The 27,326-nt window shown below is 43.9% G+C and overlaps 1 protein-coding gene across 1 annotated transcript in view; it reads left to right on the top strand.

The window, feature by feature from the left end:
• LOC138740977 (pannexin-3-like) overlaps positions 1–11,185 on the top strand; it is a 48,894-nt gene extending 37,709 nt beyond the window's left edge. Inside the window, exons 4-5 of the mRNA XM_069894358.1 lie at positions 848–1,503; positions 11,118–11,185. Coding sequence (XP_069750459.1) covers positions 848–1,503; positions 11,118–11,185 — 724 coding nt within the window. The remainder of the gene's footprint in view (positions 1–847; positions 1,504–11,117) is intronic.
• The last annotated feature ends 16,141 nt before the right edge of the window (positions 11,186–27,326 follow it).

Genomic DNA, 27,326 nt, shown 5'->3' with positions numbered 1-27,326 from the left:
AAAGCACATTGATGAAGGTAGAGCAGTGGATGCAGTCTATATGGTCTCTATGAAAGTAGAGCGGTGGATGCAGTCTATATGGTCCATATGAAGGTAGAGCAGAGGAACAAATCTATATGGTCCATATGAAGGTAGAGCGGTGGAACAAATCTATATGGTCCATATGAAGGTAGAGCGGTGGATCCAATCTATATGGTCCATATGAAGGTAGAGCGGTGAATCCAATCTATTTGCTCCATATGAAGGTAGAGCGGTGGATGAGCCTATATGGTCCATATAAAGGTAGAATGGTGGATGGAGTCCATATGGTCTATATGAAGGTAGAGCGATGGATGCAGTCTATATGGATTTCAGTAAGGCATTTGAAAAGGTTCCCCATGCAAGGCTCATTCTGAAATTAAGGAGGCCTGGAATCCAAGGAGGTCTTGCTTTATGGATAGAGAATTGGCTTGCCCACAGAAGGGAGAGGGTGGTTGTAGATGGTTCATATACTGCATGGAGGCTGGTGAGCAGAGGTGTTCTAGGACCCCCTTCTCTTTGTGATTTTGTCATTGACCTGGATGAAGTAGTGGAAGGGTGAGTTAGTAAGTTTGTTGAAGTTGTGGAAAGTCTGGACAGCAATAGGATGCAGAGCTGAGCTGAGAAGTGGCAGATGGAACGTTACTGATATTTCTCACATTGCTTGCTCTTCTGCTCTGATTCCAGCTGGATTCGGAGAATGCCAGATGTGGTGTGTGGAGCCAAGGGTCTGATGCAATGCCAACAAAGCACACAAAACATTTGCTCCAAGAAGGGGTCTATTGTTTAGCATGAGCAGTGACTGACTTGGCTCATTTTGTGTTGAAAGGGCTCGAGGAGAGAAGTTCCTGGAGTTTCCACTCCTCCAACGTTACCTGTCCTGCAAGAATTGCTCGAGCTACTACATCTTCATGTACTACATGAGACAACTCCTGCTTCTGCTTTTCATCGCTGTGGCGTGCCTCTACCTCATCTACTGCCACTTGCCAGCATTTCTCCTGGACCAGTTCAGTTGCTACATTAAATCAGGCCTTCTGACCAGTGACCCAAATGTTCCTGCTGTGATTCAGTGTAAGCTGATGTCTCTGACTATATTCAAGATGATCAGTGTGGTTAATGGCACTGTTTATGTACTCCTTGTCCCCATGATCATACACAATCTCCTGCATCTTTGTTACTGGGATAAACAATTCCTGGCTGTATATCAAAGTCTTCCTGTGTTTGACCTGCTCAGGAAGAAGATGCTGGGCTGTGCCCTGAATGATCTCAACATCATTCTCCATTTCCTGCGTGCAAACATTAATCAGCTCCAGTCATTCAGCCGTCTGTCCGTCCTGTGTGTTGCTCAGGATGGGAGTGCAGGAAGCAGGGACTACACACTCATTGATATGATGACACTCCTTGTGGGTCTGGAAACCTACAGCAGTGTGAGTGATGGCAGTGCCCCCTCTGGAAGGCAGCAACAGAACTATTTAGAAACTCAGGGTAAGTGACACTGCAAAAAAGCACCTGTAATATCTCACATTAAAATTCAATAGCCTAAATAAATCCAGGACCCAGTAAATAGCAATGGGTATATTGCTTGACCAGTAAATTGGTTACTCTGTCTTTGCTTAGCTTCATGTTGCACTCTGAACTTTCAAACTCAGGCAGGAGTTTTGAACTAGATTATTTTTCCCCCTCTTGTGGTATCACCCAATGAAGATGTGGCTGATCAAATAATGGGCCACTTTGCCACACCCACCATTCACCTACCTCAATCTGACCTGACCTCTCCTTGAGAGATCAGGCATTAAGGTATTGCTTTGGCTTGGCATCGACAATCAACAAAATAGCTTATCTTCACCCAATCGCTTCACCTTAAAGCCTTAATCACCTCGTCACTTTGGTAACAAGAAAAATGCAGTTGCTGGAAAACTGCAGCAACACACAAAATGCTGGAGGAACTCATCCCATCTCCTGACCATTCCGGGATCAGCTCCTCTTTCCCCACTGTTCAGGATGAAACAGTTCTTGTGAATCTCCCCAGTGTCAGGCAGACTGGACGCAGACAGAGATCGCTTTGTTGCCCACCTTCGCTCTGCCCGCTGCAACAGCAACGACCTCCCAATAGCCAGTCATTTCACAGCCCCATTTCCACATGGAGAAGTCTGTTCCTGCCTCGTGTACTGCCCGGGTTGGAGCACTTGCAGTTTGAACGAACAACCTAATATTCTGTCTGGGTAGTCAATGTCAATTTCTCCAATTTGTAGTAACTTTCCAATTGTTTTCTACCCTTCTTGCTTGAACCAGACAACATTACAGCACAGAAACAGGCCACTTCAGCCCATCTAGTCTGCACCAAACCATTTATTTTGCCTAGTCCCACTGACCTGCACACAATCCATAGCCCTCTATACCCCTCCCATCCATGTACCTGTCCAAATTCTTCTTAAATGTTAACATTGAGTCCACATTCACCACCTCAGCTCATTCTCCCTCATGTTCCCTCTAAACCTTTCCCTTTTCACCCTTAACCCATTTCCTCTGGTTTGTATCTCACCTACCCTCAGTGGAAAAATCCGATCTACATTTACTCTGTCTGTCCCCCTCATAATTTTAAATACTTCTATCAAATCTCCCCTCATTCTTCTACACTCCAGGGAATAAAGTCCTAGCGTCTTTAACCTTTCCCTATAACTCAGTTCCTGAGGTCTAGGTAACATTCTAGTCAATCTTCTGTACAATCTTTCTAACATTGATACCTTTTCTGTAGTTAGGTGACCAAAACTGCACACAATTCTCTAAATTTGGCCAAACTAATATCTTGTACAACTTTACCATAATATCCCAACTCCGATACTCAATACTTTGATTTATGAAGGCAAATATGTCAAAAGCTCTCTTTACAGCCCTATCCAACTGTGATGGCACTTTCAGGGAATTATGTATCTGTATTCCCAGATCCCTCTGTTCTACTGGACTCCTCAGTGCCTGACCATTTACAGTGCACGTCCTTTCTTGGTTTGTCCTTCCAAAATGTACCACCTCACACTTGTCTGCATTAAATTCCATCTGCCATTTTTCACCCCATTTTTCCAGATCTCTGCAAATTTTGAAAACTTTCTTCACAACACCTCGAATTTAGTGTCATCTGCAAACTTGCTGATCCAATTTACCATATTATCATCTAGATCATTGATATAAATGACAAACAACGATGGTCCCAGCACCGACTAGTCACAGGCCTCCAGTCTGAGAAACAATCATCCACCACTACTCTCTGGCTTCTCTCGTATAGCTAATGTCATATCTAGTTCACTACCTCACCATGAATACCTAGCATGTGAACCTTCCTGACTAACCTCCCATGTGGGACCTTGTTAAAGGCCTTACTAAAGTCCACGTGGACAACATCCACAGCCTTTTCTTCATCAACTTTCCTGGTAACCTCCTCGAAAACCTCTGTAAGATTGGTTAAACTTGATCTACCATGCACAAAGCCATGTTGACTATCCCTAATCAATCCCTGGCTATCCAAGTACTTGTGTATCTGATCTCTTAGAGCACTTTCCAATAATTTACCTATTACTGACATCAACCTCACCGGCCTATAATTTCCAGGGTTACTTTTGGAGCCTTTTTAAACAACATGAGCTACCTTCTAATTCTCTGGCACTACATCCATGACTCAGGACATTTTAAATATTTCTGCCAGAGTCCCTGGAATTTCTACACTACCCTCCCTCAAGGACCGAGGGAATATCTTGTCAGTCCCTGGGGATTTATCTACCCTTATTTTCTTTAAGACAGCAAGCACTTCCTCCTCTTTAATCTGTATAGGTTCCATGACCTTAATGCTCGTTTTCCTTACTTCCCATGACTCTGCCTGTTTCCTGAGTGAATACTGATGAAAAACACATTTAAGATCTCCCCCATCTCTTTTGGTTCCATGTAAAGCTGACTACTCATCTTCAAGGGGACTGATTTTGTTCCTTACTATCCTTTTGCTTAATATACCTGTAGAAACCCTTACAATGTCCCTTCAAATTGTCGCCAAAGCAGTTTCATGTCTTCCTTTACCCTTCCTGATTTCTTTCTTGAGGGTTTTTTTTGCATTTTTTATGTTCCTCAAGTACCTCATTTGCTTCATGTTGCCTCTACCTGTTATACCTCTCTCTCTTCTTCCAAACCAGATCCCCAATATCCCTCGAAAACCAAGGTTCGCTGTTCCTTTCAACCTTGCCTTTAATCCTGACAGGAACATACAAACTCTGTACTCTCAAACTTCTCCTTTGAAGGTCCTCCACTTACCTCGTACATCCATGCCCGCAAACAACTTATCCTAATCCATGCTTTCTAGATCCTTTCTCATTTCCTGAAATTGGCCTTTCTCCAAATTAGAATCTCTAAAAGGTGAGGAAAGGATTGGAGAGTATGGTCAAGTGCAATAGGAATCGATGAGATAATGGATTTGAAGTATTATATATGAATACACAAATATAAGAAGTAAGCTTGAGGCTCAGTTGGAAATTGGCAAGTATGATGTTATAGGAATTCAGTCCCTTGAGAGAGATGACATAGAATTGGGAGATGTAGAGTCAGTATGGATAGAACTGAGAAATTATAAGGGCAAAAAAACCCTGATGGGAGTTATCTACAGGCCCCCCAAACAGTAGCCTGGATATAGGGTGCAAGAGTTAAGTTTGGCGTGTCGCAAAGGTAATGCTACAGTTGTTATGGGGGATTTCAACATGCAGGTAGACTGGGAAAAACCTGGATCCCAAGAAAGGGAGTTTGTGGAGTGTCTCTGAGATGAATTCTTAGAACAGCTTGTACTAGGGCCTCCCAGGGAGAAGGCAATTCTGGATTTAGTGTTGTGTAATGAACCGGATTTGATAAGGGAATTCAAGGTAAAAGAGCCATTAGGAGGCAGTGTCCATAATATGATACATTTTAATCTACAATTTGAGAAGAAGCTGGCCAAGGCTGACTGGAACGGTACCCTCGCAGGGATGAGATTGGAACAACGACAACGGGTATTTCTGGGAATGATATAGAGGGTGCAGGGTCAGCTCATTCCAAAGAGGAAGAAAGATTCTAAGGGGAATCAGGGGCAACCAAGGTTGACAAGGGAAGGACAGTGTAAAAATAAAAGAGATGAAGTATAACATAGCAAAGATGTGCAGGAATCCAGAGGATTGGGAAACTTTTAAAGGAGCAATAGAAAATAACTACAACGGCAAAACGGAGAGAAGATGAGGTACTAAGGGAAGCTGGCAAGAATATAAAGGAGGATAGTAAAAGCTTCTTTAGGGATGTGAAGGAAACAATTAGTTCAGGTCAAAGTTGGGCCCCTGAAGACAGAAACGGGTGAAATTATTACGGGGAACAAGGAAATGGCAGATGAGTTGAACAGGTACTTTGGATCTGTCTTCACTAGGGAAGACATGAACAATCTCCCAGATGTAATAGTGGACAGAGGTTCGAGGGTAACGGAGGAACTGAAAGAAATTCACATTAGGCAGAAAACGGTGTTGGGTAGACTGATGGGAATGATAAATTCCCAGGGCCTGATGGTCTGTATCCCAGGGTACTTAAGGAGGTGGTTCTAGAAATCATGGACGCATTGGTAATCATTTTCCAATGTTCTCCAAATTCAAGATCACTTCCTGCAGATTGGAGGGTAGTTAGTGTTTTCTCACTTTTTAAGAAAGGAGGGAGAGAGAAAACGGGGGGGAAAAAAAATCACCAGTTATCCTGACGTCAGTGGTGGGGAAGATGCTGGAGTCAATTATAAAACATGAAATAGTGGCACATTTGGATAGCAGAAACAGGACTGGTCCAAGTCCGCATGGATTTCTGAAAGAGAAATCATGCTTGACTTATCTTCTGGAATTTTTTGGGGAATTAATTATGAAACTGGACAAGGGAGGGCCAGTGGATGTAGTGAACCTGGACTTTCAGAAAGGCTTTGGTAAGGTCCCACATAGGAGATTGATGGTCAAAATTAGAGCACATGATATTGGGGGTAGGGTACTGACATGGATAGAATGTTGGTTGGCAGACAGGAAACAAAGAGTAGGGTCCCTTTCAGAATGGCAGCCAATGACTAGTGGGGTACCACAAGGCTCAACGCTGGGATCGCAGCTATTTACAATATACATTAATGATTTAGATGAAGGGATTAAAAGTAACATTTAGCAAATTTGCAGATGACACAAAGCTGGGTAGCAGTGTGAAATGTAAGTAGGGTGACTTGGACAGGTTGGGTGAGTGGGCAGATGCGTGGTATATCTAGTTTGGTGGCAAGAACAGAATGGTGTCAAGTTTGGAAAAAGGGAAGTAAAACTAGATCTAGGTGTCCTTGTTTATCAATTACTGAAACTAAGCATGCAGATACAGTAAAGAAAGCTAATGGCAAGTTGGCCTTCATAACAAGGGGAGTTGAGTGTAGGAGCAGAGGGGTTCTTCTGCAGATGTACTGGGCCCTGGTGAGACCCCACCTGGAGTATTGTGTGCAGTTTTGGTCTCCAAGTTCGAAGAAGGACATTCTTGCTATTGAGGGAGTGCAGTGTAGGTTCACAAGGTTAATTCCCAGGATGACAGAACTGTGATATGTTGAACGATTGGAGTGACTGGGCTAGTATACACTGGAATTTAGAAGGATGAGAGGGGATCCGATTGAAACATACAAGATTATGAAGGGATTGGAAACACTAGAGGCAGAAAACATGTTCCTGATGCTGGGGGAGTCCAGAACCAAAGGCCACAGTTTAAAAATAAGGGGTAGGCCATTTAGAACAGAGTTGAGAAAAAACTTTTTCACCCAGAAAGTTGGGTAACTCGCTGTGAGTAGGTAGTAGTAGATCCCCGTGAGACAGGCAGGGGTCTGACTATGTCTAGATGGACATGTTGGGTAACTTGCTGATCCAATTTACCACATAATCATCTAGATCACTAATATAGATAAAAAAACAATTACAGTCCCAGCACCGATCCCTGAGGCCCATCATTAGTCACAGGCCTCCAGTCTGAGAAGCAACCATCCACCTCTACTCTCTGGCTTCTCCTGTAGAGCCAATGTTGAATCCAGTTTACAACTTCACCGTGAAAACCGAGTATCTGAACCTTCCTAACAATCCTCCCTTGTGAAACCTTGTCAATGGCCTTTCCTGGCAACCTCCTCGAAAATCTCTATAAGATTAGCTAAATATGACCTATCGTACACAAAGCCATACTGGCTATCCCTAATCAGTCCCTGACTTTCCAAATAATTGTATATCCAATCTCTTCCAATAATTTACCTACTACTGATGTCAGGTTCACTGGCCTGTAATTTCCAGTTATGTTTGGAGCTTTTTTTTAAACAACAGAACAACACGAGCTACTCTCCAATCCTCTGACACCAAACATGTGTCTAAAGACATTTTAAATATTTCTGCCAGAGCCACTGCAATTTCCACACTCGCCTCATCAAGGTCCAAGGGAATATATTGTCAGGCCCCGGCAATTTATCCACTTTAATTTGTTTTAAACAGCAAGCACTTCCTCCTCTTTAATCTGTATAGGTTGCATGTCCTCGTTGAGATCTAGGTGTAGGGCCGAACTGGCCTTTTCTGTGCTGTAAGTGGTTATATGGTTATATGGTTGCTTGTTTTCCTTACTTCCCACAACTCTCTGCCTGTATCCTGAGTGAATAGTGATGCAAAAAAAAATTAAGATCTCACCCATCTCCATATGAAGCCATCCACTCTGTTCTTCAAGGGGACTGATTTTGTCCCTTTCTCTTAATATACCTTTAGAAACCCTTAGAATCTCCTTTTACATTGGCTGCCAAAGCAAACTCATTTCTTCCTTTACCCTTCCTGGTTTCTTTCTTTTTTTTTGTTGTATTTTTTATACTCCACAAGGCCATCATTTGCTCTGTACTCTCACCATTTCTCCTTTGAAGGCTGTCCACTTCTCAAAAACATCCTTGCCAGAAAACAACCTGTTCCAATCCACACATCCTAGATCCTTTCTCATTTTCTCAAAACTTGCCCTTTCTCCAGATTAGAATCTCACCCTGAGGCCCAGACCCATCCTTCTCCATAATTAACTTGAATCTAATCACATTATGATCACTGGACCCAAAATGAGCCCCTACACATACTTCTGTACCCTGACCTGTCTCATTCCCTAATAGGAGATCCAGTATTGCACTCTCTCTAGTTTGTACCTTGATTGAGAAAACTTTCCTGAACACATTTGCCCAACTCCAAGCCATCCAGCCCTTTTACAGTATGGGAGTCACAGTCCATATGTGGAAAGTGAAAATCTCCTATTATCACAACCTTGTCTTTCCTGTAGCTGTCTGCTATCCCTCTACAGATATGCTCCTCCAATTCTCGATGACAATTTGGTGGTCAATAATAAACCTCATGAGTGTGGTCATATCTTTCCCTTCCTCAGCTCCACCCACATAGCCTCAGTAGATGAGCCTTCTGGTCTGTGCTGCCTGAGCACCACAGTTATATTTTCCCTGATGAGCAATGCCTCTCCTCTGCCTTTCATCTCACCCTAAAGTAACAGAAGCCCAGAACATGGAGCTGCCAGTCCTGCCCCTCCTGCTACCAAATTTCACTGATGGCCACAATGTCATTTTCTGATGTGCAAATGAGTCTCTGAGGAAGCTGGTTGTGGAGGGGTAGTAGCTGTTCCTGAACCTGGTAGTGCGAGTCTTGTGGCACTGATACCTCTTTCCTGATGCCAGCTGTGAGAACAGACTGTGCACCGGGTGGTGTTGATCCTCAATGATTGATGCTGCCCTTTGACGGCAGCATCCGTACAGATCTCCTCGATAGTGTGGAAAATTTTGCTGCTGCTCTTTGATGACAGCGTTCATACAGATCTCCTCGATGGTGGGGAGAGTTTTGCTGCTGCCATTTGATGGCAGCTTCCATACAGATCTTCTCGATGGTGGGGAGAGTTTTTCCACTGGTCTCCATTAATGGCAAAAAAATGGCGGAGCTGCTGTATGGGCAGGGCTGCCACTGGTGCAGACCGGGGAGAGTAGGGAATGGAGAAATAGCGCTCACCCTACTGCCAATCTCTACTGACGATGGTTCCACACAGCCTTAAAATGCCTGTTCAGGGAGCCGATGGTGTTCTATTTAAATCCTGTGACAGTGGATTCTGGGCCCAAGATGGTGGCACCTGTGTTCAGCAGCGGCATCAAGGGATTATGGTATTGACTCCGGGGAAGCAGCAAACCTTGCACAGGGCACCAAAAATGAGGAGTCCATCCCCTTTGATAAGGAGAAGTAGAGGAGACAACCTCAAGGACCATGACCCTGGTGGCGATTGCTAGTGATTTGGGGGCGAGGAATCCACACAGGCTGTGGGCTGCTGACGACATGAGGTCAAAGGACTTGTTTCAGGCTGTGGACTGCTGGAGGCGGGTTCATGAGGACTGGGATTTGAGAGGATGCTGAGGGCAAGAATGCTGAAGGCTTCCTCATTGTGTTGGATGTTTGGATGTGGCCTCGTGTTTGGTTTGAACTGGAGTCTTGTGCAGCTGCAGAGGCCATGGAAACACGAAGGGTGAATCCATGGACATTCGGTGACTCTGAGTAGGCCACGGAAACACGGGGGTGAATCCACGGACATTCGGTGACTCTGTGGAGGCCACGGAAATACGGGGGGTGAATCCATGGACACTCGATGACTCTGTGGAGGCCACAGAAACACAAGGGGTGAATCCATGGACACTCGGTAACTCTGCGGAGGCCACAGAAACATGGGGGTGAATCCATGGGTACTCGGTGACTCTGCGGAGGCCACAGAAACACTGGGGGGGGGGTGAATCCACAAACACTCGGTGACTCCGCGAAGGCCACAGAAACACGAGGGGTGAATTCATGGGCACTCGGTGACTCTGCTTCTCTTTCTGTTCAATGTTAATGGAGAATCTTTTTCTAAAGGCAGACAAAAGGAAACTTCAGGTAATATATTTCTGTTTTATACATGGCAATAAATAATCTGGTCTGATTCTGTTCCAAATTGCCAGAGAATCATTGATGACTTCTTTCCTCCTTCTCTCATCTACCTATTATCCCCTGCTCACTGCCTGAAAAACCGCATGATCACTTACCACAACGAAGCTGCAATTGCAATGTTCTACCTCACCTTTGCCTCTCACCAAATGAACAACATCTAGAAAAGGAAGAGGTTAGGCTGAAGGCTCTGGGAATTAGCAGAGGAAATCTGCCTGGAGATTGACCGTTGCTTCTGCTGTCGCTCCAAGACTCACTGCTGCTGAAGCAGAAACTTCCTTACCTTCTGGAAATGGAAACATGTTACATCTACTCATTCCCCTTTGCCCTCACTAGGACAGCACGGTTGGCATAGCGGTTTGTGCAACACTCTTACAGTGTCAGCGATCGGGACCGGGGTTCCAATCCCGCACTGTAAGGAGTTAGTACTTTCTCCCCGAGTCTGCGTGGGTTTTCCTGGGTGGCTCTGGTTTCCTCCCACTGTTCGAAACATAGCAGGGGAGAAAGTTAATTGGGTGTAAATTGGGCCGCACAGACACATGGGCCGAAATGACCTGTTATCGTGCTGTATCTCTAATTTTTTTTTTAACTGTTACATCATCTGAGGAGTTTAGAAAGTTGTCAAATATGATTTCTTTTTCATGAAACTATGTCAACTCTCCTTGGAATGACTTGTGAATTCCTGATGTCCTAGTACTTTCACCATAATGGATCCAAGTAGTGTTACAGTGACTCGGACCATGGTCTCCTGTTTAACATGTTCCTCCTTTCTTCAACTCTGGCTTCTCACCAATTGAAAGTCATCAGACTAAAATATCAATTCTGTTCCTCTTTCCAAAGCCTGACCATTTTCTGTTTTTATTTCAGATTTCCAGCAACTGCAGTTTTTTGGAACATGTAATATAGTCAGACCCCTCCCAACTGAATTGCATCATGAGTGTTACCAAAAGACCAGTCTCCAGTTCCTCTCAAGGTTGCAGTGTGAGAACATGTGTACACTTGGCTCCGTTTAATAGCAGACACTTGAACAATGCCTTTTGTTCACTGAGTGTTTTTAACCATGCTAATCTTGTTATTATCCAGGCCATCTTCGAGCAGGAGAAACTACAGATTGGAGCTGCCCTGGGCACCAGACTTCCTCAAGCTGCTGAGGGACAAGAGCAGCAAGCAACAAATTAAATCAATGCTCAAAAATGTTATCGGAAAAGCTCTATTAAAGACAGCTCACATTATTTGTATTGGAAGAATTATTCCAATCTTAGCAAAGTACAAAATGGGTAATACATATCACATAATGCTTGAAATCTCCAGGGAGGTGTGTACCATCTGAGCTTGCATTGGTTATATATCCTCGAACTACAGGATAGAATCATGGCACGATTGGCTGGATATTGATGGGCTATTGGCTCTCAGAAGATACAGCAACAGCAGTCAGATCAATGGCACCACATGTGGCTTTGCTGTAAAGTGGGGTAGGTCTAGGACTAGCAGATCAACTGTGATAGGGACTCTTTGTCTGGGGAACAGACAGGTGTGCCTGGCTGCAAGGGAGACCCCAGGATGATGTGTTGCCTCCCTGGTCCCTGGATTAAGCATGTCTTGGAGGGGGCAGAGGACATTCTGAAAGGGGAGGTGGAGCAGCCAGAAGTGGTGGACCATGTTGGTACCTATAATATCAGCAGCAAGAGATGAGGTTCCTGCAAATAGGCAGGACCCCTCAGGTTCTAATCATGTGCCAGGTGCTAGTGAGGTATGGAATAAGAACTTTAGTACAGTCCAAGGGACTGGTGCAGGAGAGGAGGGCTTCAGATTTTTGGATCAGGAAGGTGGGACCTGTACAAGAAGCGCGGGTCGCACCATTATCCTCTCTGGGAAGCTTTAAACTAGTCTGGCAGTGGGGTGGGGCCTGGAACATCAGTGTAACTGATGGAAAGGTTATCTTCGACGTAGGCAGGACAGGCATGGGCAAGTCAGAAAGTGAGGAAAGTCTGACAGATTTAACTGCATTTCTTCTAATGCAAGAAGCTTAGCAGGTCCAAGAAAATGAAGTCAGAGCAGGTGAGGGACATGGCACTGGGATGGTTCTGGTTGCAACTGACCTGTGGATGAGAGAGGGACAGGATTAGCAATTCCATATGCCAGGGTACAGGTGCAATAGGTAAAACTGATGTGGAGGAAAGAGGGGAGAGGAGTTGTATTTATGATAAGGGAGACCAAAGCATGGAATTTATTAAATATACCCAATAGGTTCTCTCAAACAAAATGTCAGTCGCCTGAATGGAGACAATGCCACAGTGGAGCTTCACTTAGGAAAGTCGCAGGGCCAGTGACTGAGGGACAATCACAACTCCAATGACTTTAAAATCGTCATGGAAAAAAGGTTGGACTGGTCACATCAAAGTCATAAATCGGGTCAAGGCTAAATTTGATCTTGAAAAGGTTGATTGGGAGAGGCTTTTTGCAGGTAAAGGAGCATCTGGCAAATGGGAAGGTTTTAAAAGAGGGATAACGAAAGTTCCTGGACAGCAGGTTCTTGTTAGGCGAGGCTGATAGGATTAGAGAGCCCTGGATGGCCAGAGATAGAGGCTCTGGCAGACAAGGTTAAAGAGAATCCATAGGGTATATTCAGAGCAAAAGAGTAACTATGGAGAAGACCGGACCCTTAAAGATCAATGAGGCTGTCTATATTTGGAGCTACAAGAGATGGGCGAGGTTCTAATTCTCATCTGTATTTACTGAGGAGAATGGCAAGGATGTGAGGGGACAGGCATTTGGAAAGACAAAAAGTGATTAGGGAGAGTCAGAATGGCTTTGTACTTGGCAAATCACCATATATAAACATTTACAGCGCGAAAACAGCCATATAGGCCTTTTGAGTCCACGCCAGTTCACTTGAACAACTCCACTAGCTCCCCCCTCCCATTCTCTGCCCATAGCCCTCCAACCCCCTCACATCCATGTACACATCCAACCTTCTCTTAAAAGACAGAAAGGGACCCTGCCGCAACTCTCTCCTCTGGAAGATCATTCCATTCTGCCACCACTCTCTGAGTGAAGAAGCATCCACTAACATTTCTCCGAAAGATTTTCCCCTTTACCCTTAACTTATGCCCTCTTGTTCCAACCTCCCCTGAGGGCAGGGGAAATAATCTATTTACATCTAGTCTATCTATTCCATTCATAATTTTAAATACCTCTATCAAATCACCTCTCAACCATCTATATTCCAATTAATAAAGTCCCAGTCTACTCAATCTTTCTCTGTACTCTAGATGCTGTAAGCCAGGCAACATCCTTGTAAATCTTCTCTGCACCCTCTCAACCTTATCTATATCCTTCCTATAATTTGGAGACCAGAATTGAACACAATACTCCAAACCTGGCCTCAACAACGCCTTAAACAGTCGCAGCATCACTTCCCAGCTCCTATACTCTATACTATGATTTAAGAAGGCCAGCAAAATATATGCCTTCTTAACTACCCTGTCTATATGGGAAACCATCTTCAAGGAACTCTGTACCATAACCCCCAGGCCCCTCTGTTCCTCTGTATACCCCAATGCATATGTCCTATTTTGGTTATTTTTTTCCAAAATGCAGCACCTCGCACTTGTCTACATTAAATTCCATCTGCCATCTTTCAGCCCACTTTTCCAAACAAACCAAATCCTTCTGTAATCCAAGAAAACCTTCCTCATTATCCACCACTCCCCCTATTTTTGTCTCATCTGTATATTTGCTTACCCAGTTAACCACACCCTTCTCTAAATCATTAATATAAATAATAAACAACAAGAGATCCAACACCAATCCCTGAGGCACCAGGGCTCATCGCAGGCTTCCAATCTGACAGACATTTGTCCACCATGACTCTCTGTTGTCTATCTTCCAGCCACCTCTGAACCCATCTCACTATCTCTCTATTAATCCCTAGTGACTGAACCTTCCTTACTGACCTTACATGCGGAACCTTATCAAAAGCCTTACTAAAATCCAAATAGATTACATCCACCACTCTACCTTCATCCACTTTCTTGTCACCTTTTCAAAAAACTCAACAAGATTCATCAAACATGACTTTCCCTTTACAAACCCATGGCAGGTGCCCCTGTTCAATCCCTGCCTATCCAGATATTTGTACATACTACCCTCCATAATTTTCTCTGCCACCAAAGTCAACTTACTGGCTGATAATTACTTGGCCTGCATCTTGTGCCTTTTTTAAACAACGGAACTACATTCGCAGCCCTCCAATCCCGTGGCACCACACCCTCCTCCAGTGATCTTTGAAAAATCACTGTCAGAGCCCCCGCTATTTGCTCCCTGACCTCCCTTAATATCCTTGGAAAAATCCCATCAGGACCAGGAGACTTATCCACCTTTATTGACCCTAGAAGCTTCAAAATCCTCTCCTTACTAATACTTATCTTTTCTATAACTCAGCCATTTTCCTCACTTATCTCACATAGTCCAATGTCCCTTTCCCTCATGAATACAGATGAGAAAAAAATCGCTCAATATCTCCCCCATCTCATAAGGTTCCTCACATAGTCCACCGTTCCCATCATCCAGTGGACCTACTCTATCCTTAACCCTCCTTTTACTGTTCACATACCTGTAAAAACCTTTAGGATTCACTTTCACCTTATTAGCTATGGACACTCATACCTTCTTTTTGCCTTTCTAATTTCCCTCTTAAGATTCTTTCTGCAATCTAAGTAACAATCATACATCTCATCAATCTTTAGTTTCTTATATTTAGCATAGGCCTCCCTCTTATCCCGAACCAACTTCCTAATTTTTCTAGAAAACCACGGCTCCCTTGAACCTTTGGTCTTCCCTTTCGGCTTGACTGAAACATAAAGATCCTATACTCTCAATATCTCACCTTTAAATACTCACCAATTTTCCTCTACATCCTTTCCGGTAAAAAGATCAGCCCACACAACTCTCTGCAAATCCCTTCTCATTTCTTCAAACCTGGCCTTCCCCCAGTCAAAGACCTTCGACTTCGGACCCGACCTATCCCTTTCCATAATTAAGCTAAAGCTAATGGACCCATGATCACTGGATCCAAAGTTCTCCCCAACGCTCACCTCCATCACCTGCCCTATTTCATTCCCAAACAACAGATCTAATACTGTTCCCCCCCTAGTGGGTGTTGTGCACGTCAAAAGAACCAAAGACTTGTTGATCCAAACCAAGGCTTTTATTAACTAAAAGACTGGAGCGTATCACAAGTAGGTCGACCAGTCCAGAATGACCTGGTCTGGCTAGGAGCAATCCTTTAAGACCTGCCAGTAGGTGTGGCTACACTCTCAGCCAATCACAGTCATCCTACACAACAATCTGTACATATGTACATATACACATTGGCGATAGAATCTGTACTATCACATTCACCCTTTCTTTGAGAACTGATAGAGGTTAGGGGCTGTACCGGTCAGGGGGCCTGACCATCTAGCATGACTGCTGTGGCGCCGGGATTGGGGTCGCCAGAGTCAGGTCGCCGGCAACACCGTAGCTTCGCTACAGTGCCACTGCTTTGCTCAATTCCCCAACGGCATTGTCAACAGTCTGGCCTGAGCTGGTGGGGTGATGCTGGTTTCTCTGTTCATGCACATGACCTGGGAGAGAAGATATAGGGGGAGGTTGGGTTAAAGGCACTGCTGCACCTGATCCGGCTTGAGCTAGGTCCCTGACTGAGACTGTGTCCTCCCGTCCGTCCAGGTACTCAACGTAGGCATAATGCAGGTTCGCATGGAGCAGAGTCACTTGGTCAACCAAGGGGTCATTCTTAGAGTACCGGACATGGCATTGTAAAAGGACTGGACCGGGAACCATGAGCCATCCCAGTATGGTCGTACCCAACTCGGATTTCCTCAGGAAAGAGAACATCCTTTGATAGGGGGTGGCATTGGTCGCGGTGCATAGGAAGGAGCGGATGGAGTGTAGGGCACTAGTGAGACATCCTGCCAACAAGAGGTGGGGAGTCCTTTGGACCAGAGGGCAAGCGTAACCGCTTTCCAGACGGTGGCATTCTCTCTTTCGACTTGACCATTACCGCATGGGTTATAGCTGGTGGTCCTTCTTGAAGCAATACCACGCTCCAGAAGGTACTGCCGCAGCTCTGCGTTCATAACTGAGGACCCCCTGTCACTGTGGATGTAATTTGGGTACCCGAAGATGGCGAAGATGCTGTGCAGGGCTTCTATAACTGAGGAGGCAGTCATGTCCGAGCAGGGCACAGCAAACGGGAAGCGGAAGTACTCGTCGATGGCTGTAAGGATGTAGGTGTTATGGTTGGTAAACGGTAGGGGCCCTTTGAAGTCTACGCTGAGACGCTCAAAGGGGTGGGTGGCTTTGATGACGTGGGTGTTCTCCGGACGGAAGAAGTGGGGCTTGCACTCAGCGCATACTGGGCAGGCTCGGGTCAAGGAGTGAATATCCTCGACAGTGTAGGGCAGGTTGCGAGCTTTGACAAAGTGCGTGAACCTAGTGACCCCTGGATGACAGAGCTCCTCGTGGAGTTTCTGCAGCCTGTCCAGTTGTATGTTGGCACAAGTCCCCCTGGAGAGCGCATCTGGCGGGTCAGTGAGTTTACCTGGCCGATAAAGTATGTCATAATTAAAGGTGGAGAGCTCGATTCTCCACCTGGCGATTTTGTAATTCTTGATCTTAACCTCGCAGTGAGGTAGTGTCTCCAACGACATACTGCTTCGACTATGGCCTGGGCCTCCTTCTCGACAGAGGAGTGTCGGCTCTCGGGACCCTGGAGGTTTCTGGAGAAGAAGGCTATCGGCTGGCCGGCCTGGTTCAAAGTGGCTTCCCGTGCAAAATCAGACGGAATGGACTCGTCGATAGCATGCAGCATTGCAGCAGCAATATCCAATTTAATGCGGTCAAAGGCCACTCTGGCTTCAGTTGACAGGGGGAAGGAGGTGGTCTTGATGAATGGCCGTGCCTTGTCGGCATAGTATGGAACCCATTGGGCATAGTGAGAGAAAAAACCCAGGCAGCGTCTGAGTGCCTTCTGGGTGTGGGGGAGGGGGGCAAGTCCATGAGGGGACACATGTGGTCAGAGTCCAGCAGGACCACCCTGTTCTCCTCCATACAACCCAGAATTGCGAGCCGAGTGGTCTGGAAGACACGCTTGTCAAAATTGTAGGCCAAGTTCAGCCGAGTTGCAGCCTGAAAAAATTTCTCAAGGTTGGCATCATGATCCTCCATGTCATGGCCGCAGGTGGTAACATTGTCCAGATACGAGAAAGTAGCAGTCAGCCCGTTCTGGTCCATTTCCCGCTGGAAAACCGCGACGCCATTTGTGACCCCAAAGGGTACCCTGAGGAATTGATACAGCCACCCATTCGCTTCAAAGGCCGTGAAAGTTGGTCTTCTTGGCAGATCGGGAGCTGATGATAGGCCGAACGTAAGTCAATGGTGGAAAATACACGGTATTGGGCGATCTGATTCACCGCATCCATGATCCATGAAGGGGGTACGTGTCCAGGACCATGAAGCGGTTGTTTGTCTGGCTGTAGTCAACCATCATCCGTGGCTTCTCCCCATTTTTAACAACCACTACCTTGGCCCTCCATGGACTTGAGCTAGGTTTGATAATGCCCTCGTCCAGCAGTCTGCGCACCTCGCTTGTGATAAATTTCCTGTGTTCATAACTATTAGAATCTGTACTATCAGAGTGGGCATCTCAACATATTGCTGCAAAAAGCAGCCCTGAACACATTGTATAAATACTAAGCCATCCTGCTCTCTCACTGACTGTGTTTCCCAAACTATGTTAAGAAAATTGAAATCCCCAACCAACACCACCCTATTTCTACTGCACATCTCAGCTATTTCCTTGCACATTTGCTCTTCTAGTTCCCTTTCCCCATTTGGAGGCTTATAAAATACCCCTATAATAGTAACATTACCCTTCTTATTTTTCCAGCTGAGGGATGCCTGACACCAGGGCTCTCAGCTGGAAGAAGAGGAAAACGACAGGAAAGGGAGTGATAGGAAAGAAGAACAGCAACAGGAGGCCCAACAGATGAGTAGCCCAGAAGAAGAGGACCAACAGCAAGAAGTCAAGCAAGAAGAAGCTCAGCAAAGAGAGACGAGCAACTCAATAGGAAAGTCGGAAGAGACACAGATACAAGGAAGGGAAGAAGAAGACACAAACACAGGTGCAGACACAGAAGAAGAGGAAGAAGACCAAGTTCTGCACCGAGAAATAGAAGGTAAAATAGATGGACAGTATATAGATAAAAAAAATTTTCAAGAACAAATGAGAGCATTAATAGAATGGTTGACATTAGAATTTAGTGAAATGAAAAGTACAGAAGAAAAAGTGAATAGAATAGAGCTGGTCAGAACAGATGAGGGAAAAGATTAGAAAATGTGAAAGAATAAGAAATGGCTGTAGAAATGGAAGTGAACGACTTAAGAAGAAAATTGGAAGACAGTGACAAAAAAGTTAAAGAGTCACAGGAGTTGTTAGCTCAGAAGCTGGATATAGTAGAAAACTATAGTAGGTGAAACAACATAAAGATAGTGGGCCTAAAGGAAGATGAAGAAGGCACAAATATGAAAGAATTTATAAAAAGAATGAATCCCAAAGGTCCTGGGAATTACAGAAATAGAGGAAGGAATGGAAATAGAAAGGGCACACAGAACACTAGCCCCAAAACCACAGTCACAGCAAAAACCAAGTAAAATTTAGTAAAATTTCTGAGATACACGACAAGAGAAAATATACTGGAGCAGGCAAGGAATAAAATTAGAGAAGACATAAAACCATTGGAATACAAGGGTCAAAAAATGTTTTTTTTTTACCGAGACATAAGTTTTGAACTCTTAAAGAAGAGGAAGGAGTTTAACGCAGCAAAATCGATCCTATGGAAAAAAGGTTATAAATTTATGTTAAGATATCCAGCTGTGCTTAAAATATTTATCCCGGGGGAGCAAGACAGACTGTTCTTGGATCTGGAGGAAGCACGAGAATTTGCAGAACGCCTGCAGGACAGAAGGAGAGATGAAGAGATGTAACAAGAACGAAGAACGACGACAAACTACATTTAAAGATGTAAAAATAATGTATAAGTAAGAACTAAAGGAGGGAAGAAAAGGGAAGAAAGGAAGTAAGGGAGGGGGGAAGGGTGAGCTTTGTTATATGTGAAGATAAAAGTCTTTTCTGGAGGGGGTTGGGTGGGAAAGAAAAACTGTCACTGCGAAATGATGCTTGTGATCGGGTTCGCAATCCAAATGGAGAGGAGTTGTGGTTGCCCGGCAAAGGATAAGGGGCAACTCGGGGGGGGGGGGGGGGGGAGACATTTGAGGTTAAGGGAATTTTAGATGTGGGAGTTGTTGAAGTATTTTATGTTTTAAAAGTGTTCTCATACATTGAGTTCAAAAAGGGAAAGCTGAGAGATGAAAATGGGGAAGGGGGGATGGTGGTGGTGAAGAAGCAGAAATGAAGTGTAAACAGAATATGAGATGGCCATGTTGAACTATATGACTATAAATATTAATGGAATACATAACCAAATTAAAAGGAAGAGGCTATTAAATTTCCTGAAAAAATAAAAAATAGACATAGCATTTGTGCAGGAAATGCATCTAACTGAAGTGGAACACAAGAAATTAAGGAGAGACTGGGTAGGGCATGTAATGGCAGCATCATATAACTCAAAAGCCAGAGGAGTAGCTATATTAATCAATAAAAATGTACCAATCAAAATAGAGGAGAAAATAATAGATCCAGAAGGGAGGTATGTAATGATAAAGTGTCAGATATATTCAGAACTCTGGAATTTGGTCAATATATATGCATCTAATGAAGAAGATCAAAAATTTATGCAAGATATTTTTGAAGATTGTAGATACGCAGGGGAATATATTGATAGGAGGGGATTTTAACCTTAATTTGGATCCAATGTTGGATAAAACTGGACAAAAGACTAGCAAAAAGAATAAAGTGGCCAAATTTATGGTTAAATCAATGCAGGAAATGAAACTTATGGATATATGGAGGAGGCAGCACCCAAGAGAGAAGGAATATTCATATTATTCGAGTAGACATGAAACATACTCAAGGATTGATATGTTTTTGTTGTCAGCCCATATTCAAGGGAGAGTTAGGAAAACTGAATATAAAGCTAGATTGTTATCTGGTCACTTACCCCTGTTATTAGCAATAGAACTGGAGGACATCCCACCAACAACATATAGATGGAGGTTAAACTCCATGCTAATTAAAACACAGGAATTTAGAGAATTTATTGGGCGCCAAATTAAATGTACTTTGAAATAAATATGGAATCAGTGAAAGACAAATTTATATTATGAGATGCAATGAAAGCCTTCATTAGAGGGCAGATAATAAGTTATACATAATAAGTTATGTAACTAAGATGAAAAAGGACTACAGTTGGAAAGGGAGATAGTATGTACAGAAAAAGAACTAGCAACAAGGGACAATATAACAAAAAGAAGAGAATTGGCGGACAAAAAATTAAAATACAAAACATTACAAACATTTAAGGTGGAGAAGAACATAATGAAATTAAGCAAAAGTATTATGAGCTAGGAGAAAAAGCACACAAAATATTAGCCTGGCAACTTAAAACAGAACAAGCTAAAAGAACTGTATTGGCATCAAGGGAAAAGGACAAACAAATTACATATAATCCAATGGAGATTAATGAGAACTTTAAGGAATTTTATGAACAATTAATACCAAACTAAGACAAGGGGAAAGATGATAAAATAGGAGAGTTTTTAGCTAAAATTGAACTACTGAAATTGCAAGAAGAGGAGCAAAACAAGCTGATAAAACCATTTGAAATAGAGGAAGTACAGGATATATTAAAAAAGCTGCTGAACAATAAAATGCCTGGAGAATTCTATAAAACATTTAAAGAGTTATTAATTCCTCCTCTCCTGGAAGTAATGACCAGATAGAAGATAGAAGTACTACAGAGGTTCAACCTACCAGAGAAATATGTTAATTGGATTAAAGCATTATATAAGGGACCATTGGCGAAGGTGACAGTAAATGGATATGTATTGAACCAATTTAAATTAAGCAGGCCAACTAGGCAGGGATGTCCACTATCTCCCTCACTGTTCGCTTTAGCAATAGAACCATTGGCAGAACTGATAAGAACAGAAAATAAAATAAAAGGGATAAAAATAAAGGAGAAGGAATATAAAATCAGTTTATTTGCAGATGACATCCTGGTATACTTAACAGAACCAGAATTATCAATAAAAGGACTACATAAGAAATTGAAGGAATATGGAGAAATATCGGGGTACAAGATCAACGCAAATAAAAGTGAAGTGATGTCAATAAGTAATGCGGATTATACAGAATTTAAAAAAGAATCACCATTTAAATGGCAAACACAAGCAATCCAATACCTAGGTATTAGATTAGATAAAAATTTAAGCCACCTGTACAAATTAAATTATCAACCATTAATAAAGAAATTACAGGAAGACTTAGAACATTGGAAAGAATTATCACTAACGTTGATAGGGAGGGTAAATTGCATTAAAATGAATGTTTTACCCTTCTTATTTTTTAGTTCTACCCACACTGCCTCCCTCGATGAGCCCTCCAGTCTATCTCGCCTCAGCACCGCTGTAATATCTTCCCTGACAAGTAATGCATCACCTCCCCCTCTTACTCCTCCAAGTCTGTCACTTCTAAAGCAGTGAAATCCTGAAATATTTAACTGCCAGTCACAACCCTCCTTCAACCACGTCTCACTAAAAGCCACAACATCATAGCACCACGTGTCAATCCACACAACACTCCTCGCATTGAAATAAATACATCTCGGAGATCTCCCGCATCCTACCTTCTGCCTTTCACCCTCTCATGTCTCACAAATTTGATTTTGTAGATGTGATCAAGATGAAGGTTGGTGAACATTTTCTACATGGACTTGAGCAAGGCAGCATGGTTAGTGTAGCAGTTAGCGCAATACTTTTACAGCGCCAGTGATCAGGACCAGGGTTCAAATCCCACACTGTCAGTAAGGAGTTTATATATTCTCCCTGTGTTTTCCCCAAGGGGCTCCAGTTTCATCCACCATTCGAAAACGTACCAGGGTGTAGGTTAATGGGGTGTAAATTGGGCAGCACGAACTCATAGGGCCGAATTGGCCTATTACCGTGCTCTATGTCTAAATTTAATTTTTTTTAAAAATCGGGAATGTAGAAAAATCAAGCCTGATTAAAAAGGTTGGGGGATGGCGAGGAAGGGGGCACAGGCCACCTGGTAAGAGATGGATGCAGGTGGGAGGGGGATGTTGTTGTTACAAGCCCAGAGGACCCCAAAACCCAGCAATAATAGATATTCACCAAGCCAAAGGGTTACTTAAACAAAAGTTGCTTTTAATTATCTTTAAAGATTAAAACAGAATCACACTTTAACTTAACTAACCTAACTTAACCCCCTTCTAATTCTAAGTGCACGTATGTGTAAGGTGTGTATAAGTTCAGAGAAGTTCCTTGGATCATAGTCCAATCTCACTTCTCATTCCTTCAAGTTCACTGGTTGCAGGCGATTCTTATACTGTGCACAGAATTTTATATTTATAAAGTTCACCAGGCTTTGGTGCTTGAAAGGTAAATGGTTACCGCTCAGGAAGGTTCTTGTCGGTTTTCAGAGAGAGATTTGTTGTTCCAGGACATCCACAACTGATTCCATTTTAATCAGCCACTCCATTGTCTTGCTGACGAAACTTGTCCCCTTCAGGGTTATCCAGATGATAACCTCTTTCTTTAAGGTCACCACAGAGTTCCTTTTTGTTTACTTATTCCAAGTGAAACATTAGACAGCCAGTCCTCTCCTCTTGCATGAACCACAAGGGTTTTGACCAGGCTGTCTTCCAAATGGGGCTTTTCATAAGCTTGCCAGCTTGTCCTGTTCCAGTCCCAGCTGCTGTTAGTGGCTGTAACAGCAGAAGTGATCTCTGTATGCGTCTCTCTCTCCGAGAAAAAACCTGTTTGACTCTCTCTGTTTGCAAAACCACTGAGCCTCTTAAAACATTTCCAGACAATCTGTGGCTCCAACAAGATCTTTCATCTGTTGTAAACAACAATCCATTAGTGAAGTCACTTGGGTACTCTCCAAAGCTCTTGCAAAAGCTGTGGAGCCAATGCATCTAGCATTAGCAGAGCTCCAGTATTTCAAATAAGATCTGTTTTAAAATGTTTGCATGTGACCTACTCTAACAAACCTTTCCCAATTTATCTCCCAAAAACATATCTGTATATGCTGTCATACTGGGAAGTAGTGAGGGAGAGGCCAGAGGGCTAAGGACTGCTTACTGAGAGGGGAAGGCCTTATGGAGCTGGGATGAGGGAAAGATCGTGACTTGGGGAATGAGTTACAGCAATTGGAAGTCAAAATTGATGCGTTTGTTGGAGACTGGTGAGACGTTCCTCCAACCTGCAGGTAGCCTTGATTTGGAAGAATGTGAGGCTATGGACAGACATGTTGTTATTAAAATGGTGGGCCACTGGGAGGACCTTGCTATTGCAGCAGACAGAGTGAAGGCACCCAGCAAAGTGAACTGTGTCCACTCTTCCCGATGGAGAGGCCACAACAAGAGCACTGGATACAGAAAATGACCCTGCAGATTCACAAAATGGTATTGCTTCATTTGGAAAGACTGTTTGGGGCCCTGAATAATGCTGAGGGAGAAATATGGGCACAAATGTCGCATTTCCTGTGGTTAAACGGGTAGGTACCAAGGAGGGTATTGGTGGAAATCAGTCCCCATGAAAATTTAAATTTTAAAAATTTTATATTTATCAAATTTTGACATAGAGCCTACAAGCCTATGCTGTCCAATGTACACCCCTGGTATGTTTCAACAGTAGGAGGAAACCAGATCCCCTGGAGAAAACCCACACAGACTGGGGAGAATGTACAACCTCCTTACCGGGATTTGAGCCCCGGTCTCGATCGCTGGCACTGTAACGGCATTGCACTAATGCTATGCTAACTGTGCTGCCCCAGAGAGGGAGTGGAAGATTCATCTGGTTTTAGGATCCCACTGTAGGTGGCGAAAATTCTGGAGAATACCATGAGGCTTTTGAGGTGGTAGGTACTAGGGAAAACCTGCCCTTGTTACATCAGGGAGCTGGTCCCCATAGGGGGAGGGGGCCAAGGCAGATGTGCAGGAAATAGAGGAGATATGGGCGAAGGCTGAGTTAATGGCAATAGAGGGAAAGTCACGTTTTCTGTGGCTGCAGGAGGTGTAGCACGTGCTCACACCTCCTCCCTCACCACGGTCTGGGGCCCCAAACAGGCCTTTCACCTAAAGCAACACTTCACAGGACTGATTTACTGCTCCCTTTGTGGCCTTCTCTACATCAGAGAGACCAGTCACAGACTGGGAGATCGCTTCACTGAGCACCTCCTCTCCATTCGCAACCACAGTGACCTCCTGGTAGCCAACCATTTCAATTCTGAATCACACTCCCAGACTCACATTTTTGTCCATGACCTTATGTACTGTACCACCCAGACCACCTGCAGATTGGAGGAACAACACCTTATTTTCCGTCTGGGCACCCTCCAGCCAGATGGCATTAACATTGACTTCTCTGCTTTCCGCTAAACCTGCTCGCCTTTTCTTTCCCCTCCCCTTTCCTGTCTTTCCAGTTTTCCCCTCCCCTTCCCCTTACCCACCCAGCCATCCCTCCTTCCCCCATTGCTGCTGTCCCCTCCCTCCTTTTTCCACCCATCATCTCCTGCCACCCCTGGCCCCCCATATTTTTGTTCGGAAGCTTGCCGGCATTTGCTCCTACCTCGATGAAGGGCTCAAGCTCAAACCGTCAGTTATGTGCAGTTGTTTTGCTACATACAGGACACTGTTTGACCTGTTGAGCTTCACCAGCATTTTGTGCTTTTACTTCAAACATGGTGTCTACAGATTTCTGTGAGTTCCTTTCAGCTGTCCACAGCCTGGTGTGAGTCCCTTGACCGCGGTCTTCAGCAGCCCGCAGCGTCCGTGGGCTCTTCCCCTTGAGTCACCTGCAGCCCTTTGCATGTGTGGGTTCTTCAGCCACAGAATCCTTCTCTGGTCTACCACCATGGTCACCATCCCATGGGTCATTTTCTCTGCTTCTCCTTCTCAAACAGGGGAATGGTTTCCCCATTTTCTGATGCCCTGCACCAGTCCCCCACTTCCCTTGAGTCTGCAACACCTTGTGGCTGCTGCCGATCAGAGGTGCCGCCATCTTGGGTCCAGACATCATGGTCATGGGAGTTTAAATGAAACTACTGTCAGCTCCTTTAATGGGTCGTTCAAAGCCTGTATGAAGCTGATGACAGTTGGCTGTGTCTCCACTCCCCAGTCTCTGGCAGTGCCACCGTACCACCTCACCAGTGAAACATAATGGTGGGGTGTTATGCCCTGGGCATGTATGGCTGCCTCAAGTTCTGGCGCACCTATCTTCATCGATGATGTAACTGCTGATGGTAGCAAAATAAATTCTGAGGTGTATAGAAACATCTGCTCAAGTTCGTGCAAATGCCTCCAAACTCATTGGACAGTGCTTCATCCTACAGCAAGACAATGATCCCAAACACAGCAATAAAGGAGTTTCTCAAAGCTATAAACTGGAAAATTCTTGAAGTCGCACTGGCCAAGTCAGTTATCAGATCTCAATCCAATTGATCACGCCTTACAGATGCTGAAGAGAAAACTTCAGGTGACCAGCCCCCAAAACAGGCAGGTGCTGAAGATGGCTGAGGCCTGGCAGAGCATCGCCCGGGATGAGACCCAACACCTGGTGATGTCAATGATCACAGACTCAAACCGACAGCACATACAAGGAATATGCAACAAAGGACTAAACATGACGACTTCAATATACACACCACCGCAATGTCCCAAATATGAGGGGGCTATGTTAAAAGTGATCCAATACCCGGGGTGAGCTATAAGACAGATAATTTGTACTTCTCCAATGAAACCTTGATCATACATACTATAAATTGTCTGTACCCTTTTCAATCAAACCTATTTTGTCAAAATATCTCAAAGGAAAAAAAAGGGGGCATGGCATGATGGTGTAGGTTGGAGAAGTGAAAATACAGTTCTCCTAGCAGAATTAATTAAAACCCAACTAAAAATAGAATTATAAACTTTTTCTTAAATTTAACAGCTTTGTGATTCATTCATCAATTGATATAAAATGACGGAGAGGAGTCACGTGATGGAGTAGTGGCCGGACGGTGAACTCCAGCCCTCTCCAGAAAAGTCGGGAAAAACAAAGAAAAACACAAAGGCACAGAAATACAAGTTAAAGAAAAGTGAGTATAAAGGTGGAAAGAAGATGGAGACAAAAGGAGAAAAATCAAAATCAACGGAAAGAAGAGAGGAAGAGAAGACAACGGAGGAAAAAGGTGAAAGCCTTACCTGTCCGAAGAGGCCCGCTGTGGAGAGAGGACCCCACTACCTCAGGTCGGTAGAAAAAGAACTACAACAATGGCTCACAGAGCCGAGTAAAAGTGCGCAACCGCGCATGCAAAAAAACACACCGACGGGAGGGGGGACCAGCTGGGGAGTCGATCTCCACAGCCGGCAACGACAGCTGCAGAACACCTGCAGCAAGAAGAGACCACAGAAGACAATGGAAACAAGAAAGAAGAAGAGGAAAGGGCATCAAAGAAACAACAGATGGCCAACCCAGAGAAAGAAGAAGAGGAAGAATACAGTGAAATAGATAAAGGGAAAGGCAAGGTAAAGGATATACTTGATCTTGTTAGAGGATACATGGAGTCATTTAAAGAATGGCAAACACAGGAATTCAATGATTTAAGAAAAAGAATAAACAACACAGAAAAGAAAATAAATAAAATGGATATGACCTTAACAGAAATGGGGAAAAAAATGGACAAGATGGAAGAACGGGCAATAGCAGCAGAAATGGAGGTAGAAGACTTAAAAAAGAAATTGGAGGAATCTAATAAAAAAACTAAAGAGACACAAGAATTACTAGCCCAAAAAATAGATATAATGGAAAATTATAACAGAAGAAATAACATAAAGATAGTGGGCCTTAAGGAAGATGAAGAAGGCAAGAATATGAGGGAGTTTATAAAAGAATGGATCCCTAAGGCCCTAGGATGTCCAGAACTACAGCAAGAAATGGAAATAGAAAGGGCACATAGAGCATTGGCCCCTAAACCACAACCACAACAAAAACCAAGATCTATTGTAGTAAAATTCCTAAGATATACTACAAGAGAAAAGGTACTGG

Source organism: Narcine bancroftii, chromosome 8, assembly GCF_036971445.1.
Source record: "Narcine bancroftii isolate sNarBan1 chromosome 8, sNarBan1.hap1, whole genome shotgun sequence".
Taxonomy (NCBI): domain Eukaryota; kingdom Metazoa; phylum Chordata; class Chondrichthyes; order Torpediniformes; family Narcinidae; genus Narcine; species Narcine bancroftii.
Note: the sequence above shows the minus strand (reverse complement) of the source record. Positions and strands in the feature narration are given on the sequence as shown.